The 20,771-nt window shown below is 44.5% G+C and overlaps 1 protein-coding gene across 1 annotated transcript in view; it reads left to right on the plus strand.

Annotated features, from left to right (window-relative positions):
• LOC311225566 (F-box-like/WD repeat-containing protein TBL1XR1) overlaps positions 1-18,505 on the plus strand; it is a 178,347-nt gene extending 159,842 nt beyond the window's left edge. Inside the window, exons 9-16 of the mRNA XM_084310912.1 lie at positions 499-596; positions 9,690-9,750; positions 12,961-13,082; positions 13,363-13,437; positions 14,207-14,334; positions 14,966-15,131; positions 16,257-16,358; positions 18,247-18,505. Of these exons, the coding sequence (XP_084167038.1) occupies positions 499-596; positions 9,690-9,750; positions 12,961-13,082; positions 13,363-13,437; positions 14,207-14,334; positions 14,966-15,131; positions 16,257-16,358; positions 18,247-18,273 (779 nt within the window). The 3' untranslated portion in view covers positions 18,274-18,505. The remainder of the gene's footprint in view (positions 1-498; positions 597-9,689; positions 9,751-12,960; positions 13,083-13,362; positions 13,438-14,206; positions 14,335-14,965; positions 15,132-16,256; positions 16,359-18,246) is intronic.
• The last annotated feature ends 2,266 nt before the right edge of the window (positions 18,506-20,771 follow it).

Genomic DNA, 20,771 nt, shown 5'->3' on the forward strand with positions numbered 1-20,771 from the left:
ATATTCTATTCTAGTCTATTCTATTCTATTCTAGTGTTCCTGGATTTCTCAGGATGTGTCAATGAAACAAATGATCCAGTTAGTTACAGAATCCTGATATGTTGTGTCTGTCTGCCTTTGTTTGAAATTATTCTTCACTTAGCAATGTCTGTTTGTTGGACAGTTCTGATGATGCGTGATGTTGTTTCTACAAACCCATTAGGTTGTAATCGAAAAACAAACTCAATGGACGGCAATCCCTTACGCCTGATTTCTCTAGGTTTTGTGATGGATGAGTGAGCGTCTTTAGTCTAGCAGCCCCAGGACACTCTTATCATTAACAGATTAACCACGGTTTACGTTTTGTCTTGACGGAATTGAAAGTGAAAGAACCCCAGTCGTCGTCGACTGCACTGACGAGACTACTTCTACAACTGTATTTAACCCACTTCAACCCACCTCTTTACTTGAGCCTCCATCCCCTTCTCTCTCTAAGCAGCAGTGTGTTTTGTCCTGCAGGTAACCTGGCGAGCACCCTGGGCCAACACAAAGGTCCTATCTTCGCTCTCAAGTGGAACAAAAAAGGCAACTTTATACTCAGTGCGGGAGTAGATAAGGTAAATAGTAGCTATGCACATAAACACACAAAAATACACAATGGGTGTCATTTATCAATGTTTGCAAGTTGATAAAACACTGTGGCACAATTTACTTAACACTATGATTGCCACGGACGAGTTTTCACGTCATTCCGAGCCATGCTCATTCTGCCGAAGACGCCGTAACTCGTCTTTGATGTCAATATTTCAAAAATCTGTCATCTAAATCATATTTCCTTTCCGGAGCCCTGAGACACACTGCTGATCTCCTCTCAACTCTCTAGCGGTTCAAGAGCGCCATCTGGTGGCCGATCGGCAGATCGCCAACCGGATATTAACCTTTGAACCGGTAGTGCTCATTATGTGGTCCGGCCACTCGCTATAGCTCCCGCGACTCCATCTTGAAACACTGGATAATAGATCGCTCGCCCTAACTCAATAAACAACGTTATTTGGACGTATATACTATTATACAACCTGGAAATGGATCGGGCATTTCTACATCCCATAATAGAAAAAAATCTGTTCCACGCTCATCTGCCAGCGGCGCCAGGAAGCCACGGTAAGATTCAGCGTTATTTTCTAACGTATTCTATACTAACTGATCTGATGAACATATGACCCACTCTGGATGAATCATCTAACGCTGCCCACGGAATTATAAACGATCCCCCGCCCATCCGGTCATCATCAGATGATGCGTAGAAACTTCTAGAACCACGTCCAGTTGAAACTTTTTATCTCGCACAGATTCCTACCAAACTGTATTTGATCATCAATATAATGCATTTAGGGCTATAAATCACGTTCTGAAGAAAGCTGCAGAAAACGATAAAAACATACTTATACTTTAGACCATATTTTAGTATGAATATGTGAATGAAAAAGTTTAACGTTGCTACACCCTGAACAATACATATAGGACATTGAATGGGCCATAATAATGGCAATGTAGCAATAGAATTTAAAAAGTTATAGCCCTGCAAAGAAGGGGAACTTCTCCATAGACAAATAGAGCTGGCGAGGGATGGTAAATTATGAATTTAACCCATGGCGATTAAAGTGTTAAAACATAAAATATGCATGCCAGCTGTTTCCAAAGACTCCTTATAATAAAATTTCTAGTGGAAATTAATTTTGAGTGTATATTTGAAAATCTCTCCGTACAATCCTTCTTTTTGTATTATGCTTGATACATGAGGCCCAGTAACACATAACTGTGGCTAACATTTAAAGGAAAACTCCAACATGTTGGGAAATTAGCTTATTCTTCCCTGGAGTTAGACAAGAAGATGCATACCTTTTTTGTCTCTGAAATTCACGTTTCGCTGCATATCGTCTTTTTCTGGGATTAGACAGAATCACTCTAAAACTATTCTTATATTCAACACAGTATAACACGCGAACGTATTGATGAAAAAATATATTCTTTTTCACATATTGAACGATAGATAGTTGATGTCAAATGGGCCATAGTATTGTATCCATAGCTATAATATAGAATATATATATAGCCCTGCAAACACCGCCACTTATTCCTATCTTTTAGAGCGTCGGCGTGGTAGGAACAAACGATGCTCAAGTCAGTGGCGTCCAATGAGTTAAGTGTAAGCCAATCACCAGAGTGAGTAAGATGAGGTCCAGACCTCCAATCCAGCAATGAGGTGATGTAGGGAGATCACCAATAATGGCTTCATACTGAAACAGAGGCCAATGTAAGTCACGTCTCTCTGCCAGATGCATCCCGACGAATATCTGTAAAACACAAAAAGATCCTACTTTTCAACACTCACTACCAAATTGTAACAGTTTTCACCACTCTTATATAGATGTGTATCATGTTTTGTCCCACTCATTATGACCTAACCCAATATAAAAGCATAAACAATGCACCACATGTCCATGGTGTTGAAAGGTGCACTCTGTAGGTGTGCCAAGTGCTGAAATAATTGTTCCCCATCCTGATGAAAACGCCTGTGGTACGCGCTCATGAACGCATACACGTGCGTGTACATTAACGTGAGGTACACTTAAGAGTCCCAGTTTGGGGGTTTGAAAATATGGTCACCCTACAGTAGCTTTCAAGCCATGTCAGACTCATTTTAATAATCAATCAATCTCAATCTAGCTAAAAGCAAAGAAGAGCACGATGCATCGTTTCCCCATGAGGGAGATGGTTGGAAGTGTTGTGAAGTCAGCTTCAATCATCTTTCTCCTATTTGATAACTATGATGTGGAAATGATACCCAATGCATTATCAGATCACTGTTATTTACTCCTAAAAGGAACATTTGGTATACTATCATCCCGAGCCCCAAGATGGCGATTTAACTCGATGCTGCTTAATAACAAGGAATTCATTACACAAATCAAAGAAGCTCTTACGGTATTCCTACGGATGAACGCTAATTCGGTGCAGGACCCCAGAATATTATGGATGTCGGTAAAGGGAATGATCAAGGATTTCACTGATAGCTTTTCCTCCAAAATACGCAAGAATCGATGCTCAACTGGCTGAACTGGAAACGATTTATTCAACGTTATTTAATTCTTTACAATACAACAACTCGGTTCGACTGGAAAATCAAGTCAATATACTAAAAAAAGAGATTAACGCCATATACAGACAACAATCTGAAATACAAATACGTAGCACAAGACAACAGCAGTACTCTCAAGGTTCCAAACCAAGTCACCTATTAGCTATGCGATTAAGAGTTGACGCAAAATTTGCAGATATAACTACCATTAAATTACAACAAGGACTTGTTACAGAACCTAAAGAAATAAACGCGACATTCAAAGAATTCTACTCCAACTTGTACAAATCAGAAACGACCTTCGATCAAAACAAAATGGACACATATCTTAATCAAATTAACCTCCCTAAACTTTCAGAGGATGACGCTAAACAGTTAGAAACACCGATCACACTAGATGAACTTAGGGAGGCCATATCTGAAATGCAAAGTGGTAGGGCTCCTGGAAGAGACGGTATCCCACCAGAAATGTACCTCTCTTGTTGGGACATAATTGGACCCTTATTACTAAATATGATTTTATACTCAGTCAATGAGGGGAACTTCCATAAACACGACAATATTGCACTCATAACAGTCCTCCTTAAAAAAGACAAAGACCCCACCGAGTGCGGTAGTTATAGACCTCCTCGGAACCGATATCAAACTGTACTCTAAGGTATTAGCCATCAGACTACAAAAGCACATGACGTCTTTAATTCATCCGGACCAAACTGGCTTCATAAGAGGCCGCTTGATCACTGATAACATAAGACGATTACTACACGTACTAGATGCTAACAAGGACGACACCACACCTAAGGCGATGCTGTCCCTGGATGCAATGAAAGCTTTTGACAGGTTGGAATGGTCGTATCTATGGGCAGTATTAGAAAGGATGGGGTTAGGAAAAGGATTCATTGATATGATTAAAGTATTATACAAAGACCCATCGGCCATGATTACAACAGGTACAATCACCTCCGAAATCTTTCCGGTATCACGTTCTTCCAGACAGGGTTGCCCTCTTAGTCCCGGACTATTCGATCTATCATTAGAGCCTTTAGCACAATATATAAGACAATCCCAATCCATAGAACCAATCGTAATCAAGGGCACACAACATAAAATTTGTTTATATGCGGACGACGTAACCCCAACACCGCATTGCCTCACCTTCTCAAGCTGATTGAGGACTTTGGAGATTTATCGGGATTTAGGATAAATTGACCGAAGTCGGCCTTCCTCCCACTTAACGCCCCTGCAAAAAGAAATATAACCCTCCCAGAAGAGATACCGATGGTAAAACACTTTAGATGTTTGGGAGTTGAAATATTCCCTACCATAAGCCAAACGGTGAAGCACAATTACGTAAAAATCCAAAACAAAATCAAATACGACCTTGACAGGTGGTCAAAACTCAAAAACTCAGTACAGGCACGGGTATCAATAGTTAAGATGGACGTTCTACCTAGAATCAACTTCTTCAGCTCAATGCTACCGTTACCCCCTCCAGAGGGTTCCTTGAAAGAATTAAACTCCTCCACATACAAATTTATTTGGAATAACAAACCACCACGTATAAAAAGATCCACCGCACAGAGAAACAGAGCAGACGGTGGTATGCCATTTCCAGATTTCTACCACTATTTTAAGGCGTACACTTTAAGACCACTGACAACATGGTTTGATCCCCAAGCATCAGTATCCTGGAGAAATTTAGAAGAAAATATAGTAGCTCCACATAGGCTGAAGGACATAGTATACACCAAAATTATCAATTAAGCAATGCGAACGGAAATTTTGCCCCATAATTACTCATGCGATCCGGATATGGCGTGAAACACAAAAAAAATATTCTATCCCACAGAAATGGCATAATCATACTCCCTTATTCAATAACAATGCACTCTTGATTGGAAAACAACCTATAAGATTCCCTAGATGGGAAAAGCAAGGCATACACTCATTAGGATATGTTTTCAACAAACAGGGTTTTTGTAGTTATGATGAAATACGCAAAAAAAATAATCTCACCAAGTCCACATATTATTTTTACGCACAGTTATTGGCATGTTTGAAGGCTCACGGTGTTCCATTAAGGATACCAATTGTACACCACAGATACCACAAATTCTTCTATGAAAGAGAGACATCGAGAGGTTTTGTTTCAGATTTTTATCATCAATTACTAACATCCTCATATGAAACCCTCCATCTAGACTCAGTCTGGAGGAGGGATATACCAGACCTGGAGATAGATTTTGACTGGCAAGAAGCCTGGGCAAATGTTCGACTTGCATCAAGGAACCCGGACCATCAACAAATCAATCTTAACTATATTCACAGGACATACTTAACTCCTATAAGACTGAACAAAATGGGTCTTAAACAAGACCCCAAATGCTCCTTATGTACAAATGGGGACGAGGGGACATTTATGCACATGTACTGGGACTGCCCACCAGTTAAGATATTCTGGAAAGAAGTGACCAACCATTATCAAATCTCTTAACTCTGAATATACCTGTACACCCCTCTGTATTACTGCTGAATGATGTCTTTGAGTGTGCAGTACATCCACAGCTAAAGAGATTGGTTTTATCTGGTATCACAGTGGCTAAAAAGCTGATAGCATCACGGTGGTTTCAACCGGAAAAAATGTGCCGGAAGATCTGGATTCTTACATATCTCGATGTGATTTATCAAGAAATATCTACAGCAAGAATTTTGGGTCTCAATGAATCCAAAATGACAATGTGGTTAGAAGTGGTGGAGAGAATAAAAGCTAGCATATAAAGGTAGTGTCTGGTAGGAACAAGTTATAATGGATGGATTATCCAATGGGGGGTCCGGGAGGGGGGGGTACGAGCTAGAGCATATGTGTGTAGGGTACTAGATAACAGGTATTAGGGGTATATCCTGTATAAGACATTTAACTAAATGGTGATTTCATTGGATATGCACTGTTAACACTTTGATCGCCATGGGTTAAATTCATAATTTACCATCCCTCGCCAGCTCTATTTGTCTATGGAGAAGTTCCCCTTCTTTGCAGGGCTATAACTTTTTTAATTCTATTGCTACATTGCCATTATTATGGCCCATTCAATGTCCTATATGTATTTTTCAGGGTGTAGCAACGTTAAACTTTTTCATTCACATATTCATACTAAAATATGGTCTAAAGTATAAGTATGTTTTTATCGTTTTCTGCAGCTTTCTTCAGAACGTGATTTATAGCCCTAAATGCATTATATTGATGATCAGATACAGTTTGGTAGGAATCTGTGCGAGATGAAAAATTTCAACTGGACGTACTTCTAGAATGATCTACGTATGATCTGATGATGACCGGATGGGCGGGGAGATCGTTTATAATTCCGTGGGCAGCGTTAGATGATTCATCCAGAGTGGGTCATATGTTCATCATAGCAGTTTATATGGAATACGTTAGAAAATAACGCTGAATCTTATCGTATGTTCCTCGCGCCGTTGGACGATCAGCGTGGAGTAGACCGTTTTTGATTATGGGATGTTGATCCTGATGAACCATTTCCAGGTTGTATAATACTATATACGTCCAAATAACGTTGTTTATTGAGTTAGGGCGAGCGATTGATCATCCAGTGTGTTGAGATGGAGTCCGGCTGACGATCGCGAGTGCCCGGAGCACATATGGATGAGCACTTCCTGTTTGGCGCGCCCCTCCCTCATCTGCCGATCGGCCACCAGATGGCGCTCTCGAACCGCTAGACAGTTGAGTGGAGCTCACCAGTACATCTCAGGGCTCCGGAAAGGAAATATGATTTCGATGACAGATTTTTGAAATATTGACATCAAAGACGAGTTGAATACAAAAATCATCTTTCTCCTAAATATGATTGGTGCATGGAATGCAGGAGATGAAAGCAATCTAATTACGTAATAAGATTCTTTGCTTAGCCACGCCAAACTGCAACCCTATAACCAGGGAAGGGAGAGATACTTATGCCAGGGACACAGAGGACACAGAGTCAGTTTCCTTTCGGCACCCATGTTAACAGATTGTACCGTTCAGACCGGCCGCACCATAGCACAGAGCTCCACGCAGTCTTCAGCGATTTTGGCGTCTGGACTATTTTCTCTGTGGGCCGTGAGCATCTCTACGTGTGATTGACGCAGAGGAGCAAAATCTCTTGTGTGGAGAAATGTGAACAGCCAGGCTCCTGCTCTTCTGGTCTAGACAGCCAGGCCCCTGCTCTTCTGGTGCGAACAGCCAGGCTCCTGCTCTTCTGGTGTGAACAGCCAGGCCCCTGCTCTTCTGGTGTGAACAGCCAGGCCCCTGCTCTGCTGGTGTGAACAGCCAGGCCCCTGCTCTTCTGGTGTGAACAGCCAGGCTCCTGCTCTTCTGGTCTAGACAGCCAGGCCCCTGCTCTTCTGGTGTGAACAGCCAGGCTCCTGCTCTTCTGGTCTAGACAGCCAGGCCCCTGCTCTTCTGGTGTGAACAGCCAGGCTCCTGCTCTTCTGGTCTAGACAGCCAGGCCCCTGCTCTTCTGGTGTGAACAGCCAGGCCCCTGCTCTTCTGGTGTGAACAGCCAGGCTCCTGCTCTTCTGGTGTGAACAGCCAGGCTCCTGCTCTTCTGGTGTGAACAGCCAGGCTTCTGCTCTTCTGGTGTGAACAGCCAGGCCCCTGCTCTTCTGGTGTGAACAGCCAGGCTCCTGCTCTTCTGGTGTGAACAGCCAGGCTCCTGCTCTTCTGGTGTGAACAGCCAGGCTTCTGCTCTTCTGGTGTGAACAGCCAGGCTCCTGCTCTTCTGGTGTGAACAGCCAGGCTTCTGCTCTTCTGGTGTGAACAGCCAGGCTTCTGCTCTTCTGGTGTGAACAGCCAGGCTCCTGCTCTTCTGGTGTGAACAGCCAGGCCCCTACTTTTCTGGTGTGAACAGCCAGGCTTCTGCTCTTCTGATGTGAACAGCCAGGCTCCTGCTCACATGAGAATGGCACTTCACGGCGCTTCAGCATCTGGTGTGTCTCTGGCGTTATTCTAAAGAATTATATTTGTATGTCAAAAGCGACGTTATCATACTTTTTAGGTGTTTTCTATATGCACATTAGATCCTAAATTACATCATTAAGATCCAATCAGGGATTTACCTTGTCAGGGTCTTTAAGAAAAGCTTAAAAAAGATACTCTCACTGAGAGCGTGTAACGTGTGGAAGGATCACACTACCGCCCTTAGATCCTATTCGCGCTTAGCAGGCGCCCCGACCGAACTGTAGGAGTCGCTATTTACAACGACCCGGACCCACCCCGCCAGTTTCTCCCACCCTCTAATACTGCCAATTGTATTAGTGTGAACGGCCAGCCAAGCTGGTGACAACCCCGGAGCTGTGAGCTGGATTCGAACAGGTGAATCCAGCGTCTCCGGGGTTGGGGACGAACGCAATCTCCGCTACGCCACCTGACTGCTGTTTTATATTTCTAATCAAGTACTCAAAACCATAATTTTTCAGCCTCAAGATTTCAAGCTGTTATGGCCTGGCTCCGCCCATAAGCACTTTGAGTGACTGTCAGTCCACACAGTCTGCGACTGGTAGACGGAGAGAGATAGAGAGAGAGAGAGAGGGAGGGGGTGGGAGAGAGAGAGAGAGAAGATTTTTTTCTCTCCCTCTCGGGTGTGCCGCGCGGCAGCTTGTGGGGGGGGGGGGCCTCCCTTCCTCCCTCTCTCTTCCTTTTTTTCTTTCTTTCAATCTCCCGTTTGGGGGTGTGTGCCGCGCGGCAGGTCCGCCCCCCCCCCCCCCCCCCCCCCCAAGTGCTCCCGACTGCTCTCTATCTCTCTCTCTCTCTCTCTCTCTCTCTCTCTCCCTCCAGAGTGCATGCAGAGAATGAGGAAGTGGTTTCCACTGCTGTGTAGTCAGTCTAGGTAGATTGTGGGCGGGCATTAGCTACAACCACAGAGCCAATCACATCACTGTCTGCTACCCAGAGCCTGAGTAACGTCATTCAGGCCTTCAAATCAGGATGGCCTAATTTACTGGAGCAGGAAATTATCTGAGCTGAATCAGAGCAATCCGCCAATATGGTATTTAGACACTAAAACACATTGATACTAACTCCTATTACTATAATACAATGCTAGAGACTGAAAAATGACATTTATAATGCATGTCACCTTTAAAATAATTTATAAATTGGGATCTTTCATACTTTATTAGTAGAACTATTACAGCTCCAAATTGGCAAATATTCTCATGATGATACATTTTCACATGGCATTTAAAAACAAATTTGATGTTACAAATGTTGGCTTGTATGTGAAACAGTTTAGCTGCTGTTAGATATTAGATATAAGTATTTCCAAAGAGCTGCTCAAAGTGAAGCACCCTCACAGGCAGAGTCTGAACTAATCATTTCTCTGCACGTCTGCTTTCTGAGCCTGAAATGCATTTTCAAGCAACACTTGTTTACATTTAGGTTTTTTAACTATTCATTACTTCAACTATTTGTCTCTCTCTCTCTTCCTTTTTCTATGTTTCTCTCTCTTCCTCCCTCTCTCTCTTTCTCATCCTCTATATGTCTCTCTCTCTTCTCTCTATCTGTGTGACTGGCCAGACAACAATCATATGGGATGCCCACACAGGAGAAGCCAAACAACAGTTCCCCTTCCATTCAGGTAACTACCATACTTTATATAGGTTATATTGACGAGGCTTGACAACCAATGAGCTTAAAAGATGAGCCCGGGGCTAACATTGTTATGTCAGTTCAATGCAATATAGTTTATAGTCAGTCTCAGCACATGTCCCGCTAGCTTAATTGAACATGAGGTTAGCTTAGTGTAATGATCCGGAGCCAACCTAGCCAGGCCAGCTCCATGTTGCACAGTCTGCTAGCCAACGCACATGCTCCTTTGGCTTGTTTAACAGATGATGGTCCTAGCATGCTCGCTAGCCCAATTCCATACAGTTGTCATTATCATGAATTTAGTAATTAGCTTAGCTCGACACAACGAAAGTCCAAAAGTTGGTTAGCTAGCCTAGCTCAGGCCAATTGTAGCTAAGCTCAATACTCACGCTGTTAGCAAGCATTCTCATCAGCCTCCGGGCCGGCCCGTGTCTCCTTCAAGTATTTTCCCGCCTCAGTCAAAGACCAAATCCTCCTCATTGTTTCATCTTTCAGTTTTATGCGAAGTTTGGCCGTGAAAAGTAGCATTGGTCGGCATCCCATCTTCCAAAGTTTAGCCATGGCCTCTCTGTATTCCCCTCTCTGGGCCAATACATCTGGTGTGTAGTCCTCAAATATGGCGATGCGATGATTTCCATAAAGTAATTTCCCCCTTCTGGATCGGGCTTCACAGATGATAAGCTCTTTTACCTGCAGTCTGTGGATCCTAACAATGATGGCTCTTGGCTTCTGTTCTTTCCTGGGTTTGGCTAAGTTGGCTCTATGAGCCATGTCACATTCCGGGGGTTCAGTGAGCAATTCCTTACCCAGGATCTCCTGTAATAATAACAAAGTCTGAAGGACGGGTCGCGTGTATGCTTTCTACAACACAGTTGCTTTTCCAGGTTCCTCTGATTGGCCGCTGATCTATGCTATTACGCCCCCCTTTACACTCTCGCGCTGTGAAGCGCCAGCGGGGCGATGCAGTGGTTTCTCCCCGGCTTCCGTGCGCCGCGCTGCCGCCGGCTTGACTCGGTCCAGCTCCAGCAGCAGCGGCCGTCTTCCGCCGCCTGCGGTATCCTCCCTCTGAGGCGGCTCGTTCTTATTATTATCCCCCATTGTTCAGGTCGACATGGTCGCACAAACACCCGTTGGAGGAGTAGTGGGGGAGAAGAAGAGGAATATTTTTAAATAGCAAGAATTATCGACTGGCAACTCTGTGCTCGTCAGACCTGCAGCTGCTGGTACTGTATGGAGAGAGAGGCACACAACAACAGACAGACAGCCGGTTTCCATCACTGAGCTGTCTGTCTGTTGTTGTGTGCCTCTCTCTCCATACAGTACCAGCAGCTGCAGTACCAGCCGCTGCTGCTGGAGCTGGACCGAGTCAAGCCGGCGGCAGCGCGGCGCACGGAAGCCGGGGAGAAACCACCGCATCGCCCCGCTGGCGCTTCACAGCGCGAGAGTGTAAAGGGGGGCGTAATAGCATAGGTCAGCGGCCAATCAGAGGAACCCGGAAACGCAACTGCGTTGTAGAAAGCATACACGCGGACGGGTCCCTTCAATTTCCTCTGGGATACCGACAATTCTTATATTGAAACGTCTTTCCCGAGACTGGACCTCATTGAGCCTAGCCTGAATCCTGGTCAGCTCTGTCTGCTTGACGGCCAAGTTTTTCTCCACGCACTGTAAGCGTTCGCTCTGTCGGCTAGCTTCCTTCGTGAGCAGGACAATCTCCTTAGAGTTAGTCGAGGACTTTGTGTGAAGTATTTCCGTTTTCTCCTTCACCGGGTTAATAGCCGCCTCTATGTCATCCGTCACTGACTGTCGGTATGATTAAAAGTATTTTACTAATTGGGCTTCCAGCAACTCTGCAATAAGTTGCTTAATAGCTTCGCTTAGCTCTGCACCAGCTGTGCTCGCACATGGAGAACGTAGTTGCGTTTTGTCAGCTGCCGACGTCGCCACGCCTCGCACAGCAGCCCGCTTGCTCGCCATATTTGTAATAAAGTTATTAAGCTGTCGAAATCATTAATAAAAATCAAAAGAATAAAAGACTAGTGGGGTAATAAAGTTATGGTTGTAAAAGTAAGGGAGCGGTCGTTGAACACGTCTCTACTCCATGATGCCGGCTCCGCCCCTCCTCCCCCGGATAATGTTGATATTTAAACTTAAAAAATAATAATGGATAATAAATGTATACATGATCATGCAACAAAAAAATAATTGTTGTAGGAACAGTTTGGGAGAGGGAGGTAGGGAGGGGTTTTAGTTCGTGTGGTGTGATAACTATGTTGAAATTGAGAAGTTTAGACTTTAGTTTAGTTCTACAACAGAAAAAGAATTTGTTATAATAAAAGTACAGAAAAAAGGTACTGTACCGCCAGGTACCAGTATCGACTCCCAGGTACCGGTTCAAATGTGAATGGTACCCAACCCTATCATTTGGTGTGTTGATGATGGTGGTGGAGAGCACTGTCTTAACACGTCAGTCCAAAGTCTCCTATAGGTGTTCAATTGGGTTGAAATCTGGTGACTGTGAAGGCCATAGCATATGATTCACATAATTTCCATACTCATCAAACCATCCAGTGACCCCTCCTGCCTTGTGCATGGGCACAGTTGTATCCTGGAGACCACTCCCATCAGGATAGAAATGTCTCATGATATGATAACGGTGATCACTCAGAATAACAATAAAAATGGATTTGCAGTGATCCTTTCCTCATAAGGGCACACTTGGACCCAAACCATGCCTGGTCAAATTCTCCCCACAGTATAATTGCTTAATTGTATAATGCAGTACATCTGTATGGAAGCACATTTGTTGCGCATCCATTTATACAGGTTTTTCCTGTCACCTGTCTGTCCTCCAACGTGTTCCAGGGGCATCTTTGCCCTGATCCCCAGTTAATGAAGATTACTTTTATTGTCAATGTACACAATGCAATTTAAATGTGTTTTTTTGCATACCCTCCTAGTTACACACACACACACACAGTCCCCCACCCACATGCATTTCATCAGAGAGGTCAGAGCGCAGGGTCGCCCGCAGTGCAGCGACCTTGGAAGTTTTGAGGTTCAGTGCCTTGCTCAAGGGCACTTAGGCAGGACAGTGGGCACCATAGATGTAATACCATACCTTAAGGTTACTGGCCATCCTGCCTCCCGGCACCACTGGTGGTCCTGAGTGTCTCTGTGTGTGTTGCTTCTCCCTCAGCCCCAGCCCTCGACGTGGACTGGCAGAGTAACAACACCTTCGCCTCCTGCAGTACGGACATGTGTATCCACGTCTGCAAGCTGACCCAGGACCGGCCCATCAAGACATTCCAGGGACACACGGTAAGGTCTCTCTCTCGCTCTCTCTCTCTCGCTCTCTCTGTCTCTCTCTCTCGCTCTCTCTGTGTGTGTGTGTGTCAGTGTCGCCTCGCAGCAAGATCAAACCCCAGCAGGGGGCCTTTCTTTGTGGAGTTTACATGTTCTCCCCATGTTTGCGTGAAATGCAAAGGATACATGCCTGGTATGTGTAAATGTACTTGGTGAATAAAACAGTTTCCTTGAATGTGTGTGTGATTCATGTCTTGGCACGTCCTCACCTCATCCCCTTCTCTCCTCTCTTCAGAATGAAGTTAATGCAATCAAGTGGGACCCCACAGGGAACCTGCTGGCCTCCTGTTCAGACGACATGACTCTCAAGGTGAGCTGAAGATTGTCTCTGCTGCTCTGAGCTCTCATCTAGCCAGGTTGTAGAGGGGTGACAGCGATGTCAGGTTGTAGAGGGGTGGCAGGTTGTAGTGGGGTGACAGGTATGTCAGGTTGTAGAGGGGTGGCAGGTTGTAGAGGGGTGGCAGGTTGTAGTGGGGTGACAGGTTGTAGTGGGGTGGCAGGGATGTCATGTTGTAGTGGGGTGTCATGTTGTAGTGGGGTGGCAGGGATGTCATGTTGTAGTGGGGTGACAGGTTGTAGTGGGGTGGCAGGGATGTCATGTTGTAGTGGGGTGACAGGTTGTAGTGGGGTGTCATGTTGTAGTGGGGTGACAGGGATGTCATGGTGTAGTGGGGTGTCATGTTGTAGTGGGGTGACAGGGATGTCATGGTGTAGTGGGGTGTCATGTTGTAGTGGGGTGACAGGGATGTCATGTTGTAGTGGGGTGACAGGGATGTCATGTTGTAGTGGGGTGTCATGGTGTAGTGGGGTGACAGGGATGTCATGGTGTAGTGGGGTGACAGGGATGTCATGGTGTAGTGGGGTGACAGGGATGTCATGTTGTAGTGGGGTGACAGGGATGTCATGTTGTAGTGGGGTGACAGGGATGTCAGGTTGTAGTGGGGTGTCATGTTGTAGTGGGGTGACAGGGATGTCATGTTGTAGAGGGGTGGCAGGGATGTCATCTTGTAGAGGTGTGGCAGGGATGGCAGGTTGTATTTCCCTGCTGATCCCATTTCTCTGTGTGTGCGTCTGTTTAGATCTGGAGTATGAAGCAGGACACGTGCGTTCATGACCTGCAGGCTCACAGTAAAGAGATCTACACCATCAAATGGAGCCCTACCGGCCCTGGAACCAACAACCCTAGTGCTAACCTCATGCTAGCCAGGTAACCAACAACCCTAGTGCTAACCTCATGCTAGCCAGGTAACCAACAACCCTAGTGCTAACCTCATGCTAGCCAGGTAACCAACAACCCTAGTGCTAACCTCATGCTAGCCAGGTAACCAACAACCCTAGTGCTAACTTCATGCTAGCCAGGTAACTAACAACCCTAGTGCTAACCTCATGCTAGCCAGGTAACCAACAACCCTAGTGCTAACCTCATGCTAGCCAGGTAACTAACAACCCTAGTGCTAACCTCATGCTAGCCAGGTAACTAACAACCCTAGTGCTAACCTCATGCTAGCCAGGTAACTAACAACCCTAGTGCTAACCTCATGCTAGCCAGGTAACTAACAACCCTAGTGCTAACTTCATGCTAGCCAGGTAACTAACAACCCTAGTGCTAACCTCATGCTAGCCAGGTAACTAACAACCCTAGTGCTAACCTCATGCTAGCCAGGTAACCAACAACCCTAGTGCTAACCTCATGCTAGCCAGGTAACCAACAACCCTAGTGCTAACTTCATGCTAGCCAGGTAACCAACAACCCTAGTGCTAACCTCATGCTAGCCAGGTAACCAAATTATTATTATTATAATATCTTTCTTTCTCTTTCACTCTCCCTCTGTGTCCAGTGCGTCATTTGACTCGACAGTGCGTCTGTGGGACGTAGAACGAGGCATCTGCATCCATACGCTGACCAAGCACCAGGAGCCTGTCTACAGCGTGGCCTTCAGCCCTGACGGACGACATCTGGCCAGTGGCTCCTTCGACAAGTGTGTCCACATCTGGAACACTCAGGTACGAGAGAGGGGGGGAGGGGGAGAGGGAGGGGGGGGAGAGAGAGTGAGGGGGGAGAGGGAGAATTGATTGATATGCTATCATGCAAGTCTTTCCTCTTGACTAATCTCTAGGGTTTTAGTGAGCTAACAATCTGCAGTTCTAAGGTCATGAGGATGTTGAAACCATGTCGCAATAATCTGTGAATCCACCCCAACCCACAATTTCCAGTTGAGTCAGGGTAGTAAACCTAACATCTTCATTCAGATTTATAGATTCACTTGATTATTCTACCAAACAAATTAAATGTCATAATAGAAAATAGTTGTTTGTTTAGTAGAATTTCTTGTGTGTTTTTCTCTGACTATTTTGACCCATAATGCATGATTTTATGGTGACTTTTCTCAAAGATTGCAATACAATTTGCTAAGTTTTCAGTGATTTTATTTTGCAGGAATGAGAAAAAAATCAGATTTTTATTTAGGCTATATATTTGTAGAATGACCTCATATCAAGAATTATATGTTGGCACTCCCTACATTACATCCCCATTCACCAACACACACACCTGCTCCCCCTCTTTCTCCTCCCTCCCACCTCACACACACACACACACACACACACACACACACACACTGTTCTCTCCTCTCTCCTCCCTCCTATCTCACACACACACTGCCCTCTCCTCTCTCCTCCCTACTACCTCACACACACTGCCCCCTCCTCTCTCCTCCCTCCTACCTCACACACACTGCCCTCTCCTCTCTCCTCCCTCCTACCTCACACACGCACTGCCCCCTCCTCTCTCCTCCCTCCTACCTCACACACACTGCCCCCTCCTCTCTCCTCCCTCCTACCTCACACGCACTGCCCTCTCCTCTCTCCTCCCTCCTACCTCACACACACACTGCCCCCTCCTCTCTCCTCCCTCCTACCTCACACACACACCTGCCCCCTCCTCTCTCCTCCCTCCCTCCTACCTCACACACACACTGCCCCCTCCTTTCTCTTTCCCTCTCGCATTCACTAACTATCACTTTTGTTCCTACTACCGACTTCTACTACCAAGATGCAACACAATTCCTGGGAACATGATGTTTAATTAAGACATGTTAATTGACCCTACCTCTCCTCTCTGTCTCTCAGACGGGTGCACTAGTCCACAGCTACAGGGGGACGGGGGGCATCTTTGAGGTGTGCTGGAACGCAGCGGGGGACAAAGTGGGGGCCAGCGCCTCAGACGGATCTGTAAGTCCACTATGTACTTCTTCATGTTTGGCCATGTTACTTAGAACTTGTAAGTCACTTTGAATAAAAGCGTCGTCTATAATCTATATGACTACCGTAATTTTCGGACTATAAGGCGCACCTGAACATAAGCCGCAGCAGCTAAATTGAATGATGTGTACATATATAAGCCGCACTGGACTATAAGCCGCAGGTGTTTTAATGTTTAATTACCATATGTAAGGATTCGTGCACAGAGGGGATTGTCGGGAAAGAGATGGCTGTTTGAGGAAGCTCCCATTTATTAACATTTCAACAAACAAGTTGCATATTTGCACAATGTATTCAAGTGTTACCATTTAGTGCAATAGTAGCTACAGAACATGTACTGTGCTGTGTAGCTGTAAAAATCCATAGATTAGCCGCACCGTTATATAAGCCGCAGCGTCGAAAAATGGGGAAAAGGGCGCGGCTTATAGTCCGAAAATTACGGTAAATGTAGGTTCAGCAGGGGCTCCAGAGTCAACAAGCTACACCTCTCACCAACATGAGCGAGAAGGCAGAGAGAACAGAGCCTAGTCAGTACCCTGAGAACAGAGCCTAGTCATAGAGCATAGTCAGTACCCTGAGAATAGAGCCTAGTCAGTACATGATAACAGAGCCTAGTCAGTATCTGAGAATAGAGCCTAGTCAGTACATGATAACAGAGTCTAGTCAGTATCTGATAACAGAGTCTAGTCAGTATCTGATAAGAGTCTGGTCAGTACATGATAACAGAGTCTAGTCAGTACCTGATAATATAGTCTAGTCAGTACATGATAACAGTCTAGTCAGTACATGATAACAGTCTAGTCAGTACATGATAACAGAGTCTAGTCAGTACCTGAGAATAGAGTCTAGTCAGTCAGTACATGATAACAGAGTCTAGTCAGTACATGATAACAGAGTCTAGTCAGTACATGATAACAGAGTAGTCAGTACATGATAACAGAGTCTAGTCAGTACATGATAACAGAGTAGTCAGTACATGATAACAGAGTCTAGTCAGTATCTGAGAATAGAGCCTAGTCAGTACATGATAACAGAGTCTAGTCAGTACATGATAACAGTCTAGTCAGTACCTGATTACAGAGTCTAGTCAGTACATAACAGAGTCTAGTCAGTACATGATAACAGAGTCTAGTCAGTACATGATAACAGAGTCTAGTCAGTATCTGATTACAGAGTCTAGTCAGTACCTGAGAGTAGAGCCTAGTCAGTACCTGAGAATAGCATGTTTCATGTTATTGTCGCCTAGAATTAATATGTACAGGGACACGGAGATGCAAGCAACACTTTCCTTATCTCTTTTATTTACCTGTGACCAGCAGCTCACTCTGTTGTCCACAGACATGTCCCCACCCTCTAGCGGCCACAGTTATCGCCCTCGGAGGCTGACGTTTGTCATGTGTTTGTGGCAGAATGAAGGCGGAACAGACACAGTTTGGTTCTGGGCGACACAAATGGTGTTGGCTTGAGAAATTCACCAGAGGATGATGGAGCAAGTATAGATATATCTTAACGGTGATTATGAAATACTATGAATGTCCTGTGGCCTATAGATATTGAATAGGTTACATTTAGATATGGTCATGTTTTTTTGTAAATGTCAACCATGTTGACCAAACGCAACATCATGTCTTCAGACCAGTTTAGCTAGATGACTGACAGACAAACTCACGCAAGTAAAGAGAGACCATATTCTAGGGCTGCTTGTGAAATCATAATCATGGTTATTTTGATTGATTATCTTGTTTTCGGGGGAAACCGTGATCGTAATTGAAGTTGAAATTGGGTTTAATGGAACAGCCCTACACTGTTTCTCTTTCGGTTGTAACTGAGACAGTAACACTCTTCTTTTCGTCCCCAGGTGTGTGTATTAGACCTTCGGAAATAGTGCTACTCGTTGGAAGCCATGGACCGACCATGAATGTGTACATAGCCAAATGACTGTCCCTGACTGCCCCGCGTACTGCTCACGCTCACAACCATGGCCCCGCCCACCGAGAGACAGGAAGCAGGAAACAGGAACAGGACGCAAGCGCCCCGACACAGCAGGTCCAGCCGGGAGACGGAAAGATGGATGGATGCGCCCCTCTTTCTCTATCTACAGTGACTCTAAAGAGAAATGGAAGGGACACAGTTAAAAAAAAAATGAAAAAGAAGAAGAAAAAAATACAGATCCGTATATGTACCAAAATTTGGAAGCTATTTAGCTTTTTTGATCTTTAAAAACCATGTTCATCCTCATCATTGTCATCATCATAGACATCGAAACAAACAAACAAAAACACTTGTTGTGGGGGGGGGGGGGGGGGGGGGTCTCTTGGTTGGTAGTCTGGGTCTCAGACATATCCACTTCTCCACCCGGCAACCAAACAGCCCAGACGCTTTTTCAACTTCAAATTTTCTTATTTCAACGTTCTTATGTTTTTTTTTTAATATATACTTTGGGTGGGCAAGGATTGGTCAGTTCAGAGGTGCATGATGTGGAGAAGTACATACACACAAACACATGCGCATGCATGTACATACACAAACACATGTGCGTGCATGTACATACACACACACACAAAACTATATCTGGTAGTGTCCTCGTGCTTTCAACAAGCAATGCAGAGGACTTACAAAGCAGACAAAAAAATCGGTTTGGATTTTTTCTATATATATATTTTTTTCCAATCGTTTTTACGGTTGCTATGGGCTCCATGGTTACCATCACTAAATGCAGTAGCTACTCTGTTGTTTTTCTGAGGAGAAGCCTGTGGAACTCTTCTTACTAAATCTAACCATGGGCATACGTGACAGAAGATGCAATGTACATCTAGATGCTTTAAAGAAAAACATTGTTTTAAAAGAAAAAATGGTTCCTTTGTGCACTATATAACGGAGCTATACTTTTCACCCATGATTCCTCTCTCTCTGGACTCGACAGCCCATCCGATTGGTCAGAGAGCGTATCACAAAGAAGCTGATTGGCTGATGAGAAAAATGTCTGAAATTATTTGAATTGGAGCTGTTGTCATGGTTTCTTTGGGGGGAGGGAATGTCATGACAGAAAAACAGTTGAACTGAAGAAACGGAGGGAATGTCATGACAGAAAAACAGTTGAACTGAAGAAACGGAGGGAATGTCACGACAGAAAAACAGTTGAACTGAAGAAACGGAGGGAGCACGACAGAAAAACTGTTGAACTGAAGAAACGGAGGGAACACAACAGAAAAACAGTTGAACTGAAGAAACGGAGGGAACACAACAGAAAAACAGTTGAACTGAAGAAACGGAGGGAATACGACAGGGACTGTAATTCAGCATGTCTCCCTTAAATCCATGCAGTGCTATACAGTATAATCCAATAGGTAAACGGCCACGATGCCTACCCTCCATTAGTGGTTTTAACTCCGATCTGAGCAGAGCATCACATTCTATGATAAGATTGGATCAAATTTTACATTCACAAATTCCTACTAGATATTGTGCACATTTTTACAGTTTTTCTTTTTTAATTTAATTTCTTATTTTTTTATAAAAAGGCCAAGCCATGTTGATTTTCCACTGACAAGGAATGGATGGAGTGTGCTTTCTTTCCTAGCACTTGAATGTTAGTTAATGGCCCCGCCACGACACATTGGATTTGCCAAAGGCATTTTAGCACCGAGATTATTTTGGTTCCATTGGCTACCACTGGAGCACAAATGACTGTAGTGATTTTATATTATTTTGGGAATAAAATTAACACAAAAAAGGCCCTTGATTGATCATACCTTGATTTCCCAAATGCACCCCCCTGGCTAAATTCATACTTGTTCTGTCGACTTAAGGGGAACACCGCCCATTTTTAAGGATTCACAAATGTAATTCCAGTGCGCCGGGACAGTTCAGTCAGTAACATGCGTCATGCCTCTTAAAGCTAGAATTGGCCATGAGTTCTTGTACCCAAATTATGTTAAACTTTTGGTTCAAAGCTGTCAGAAATACTAGAATGTAAATCTCAATCTTTTGACAAGTCGGCACCCCATTCTGTCTGGAGCAGTCCCCAGAACCTCACAAACAAGGAGGGTCCTATCTCTGATATCTACTGTCCTGGGACACAGGAAGTATTCTTAAAGGTGGATTTCCAGTTTAACGCTGGGGTAAGGCTAAAAATTAAGGCTGAATTAACAGAGGGAAAGTGAAATGTGACTCTGAACGTTACTCGAGCCAGATCTGATCTTTTGATTGCAGGTGTGCTACAACTCATAAGGGAAGAAACGTGACTCTGTTTATAAAAAAAAAAAGTAATCCGTTAAGAGGGTGAAATTTCGCTTCGTCCCTAACCGCGTCCAGACTTGTTACCTACCAGGCTTATAAAAGAAACGGATCAGCTCTGGTTCAAATAGGGTATAAAAACATATT

The sequence above is a fragment of the Notolepis coatsorum genome (genome assembly GCF_963971535.1).
Source record: "Notolepis coatsorum genome assembly, chromosome: 3".
In the NCBI taxonomy this organism is placed as follows: domain Eukaryota; kingdom Metazoa; phylum Chordata; class Actinopteri; order Aulopiformes; family Paralepididae; genus Notolepis; species Notolepis coatsorum.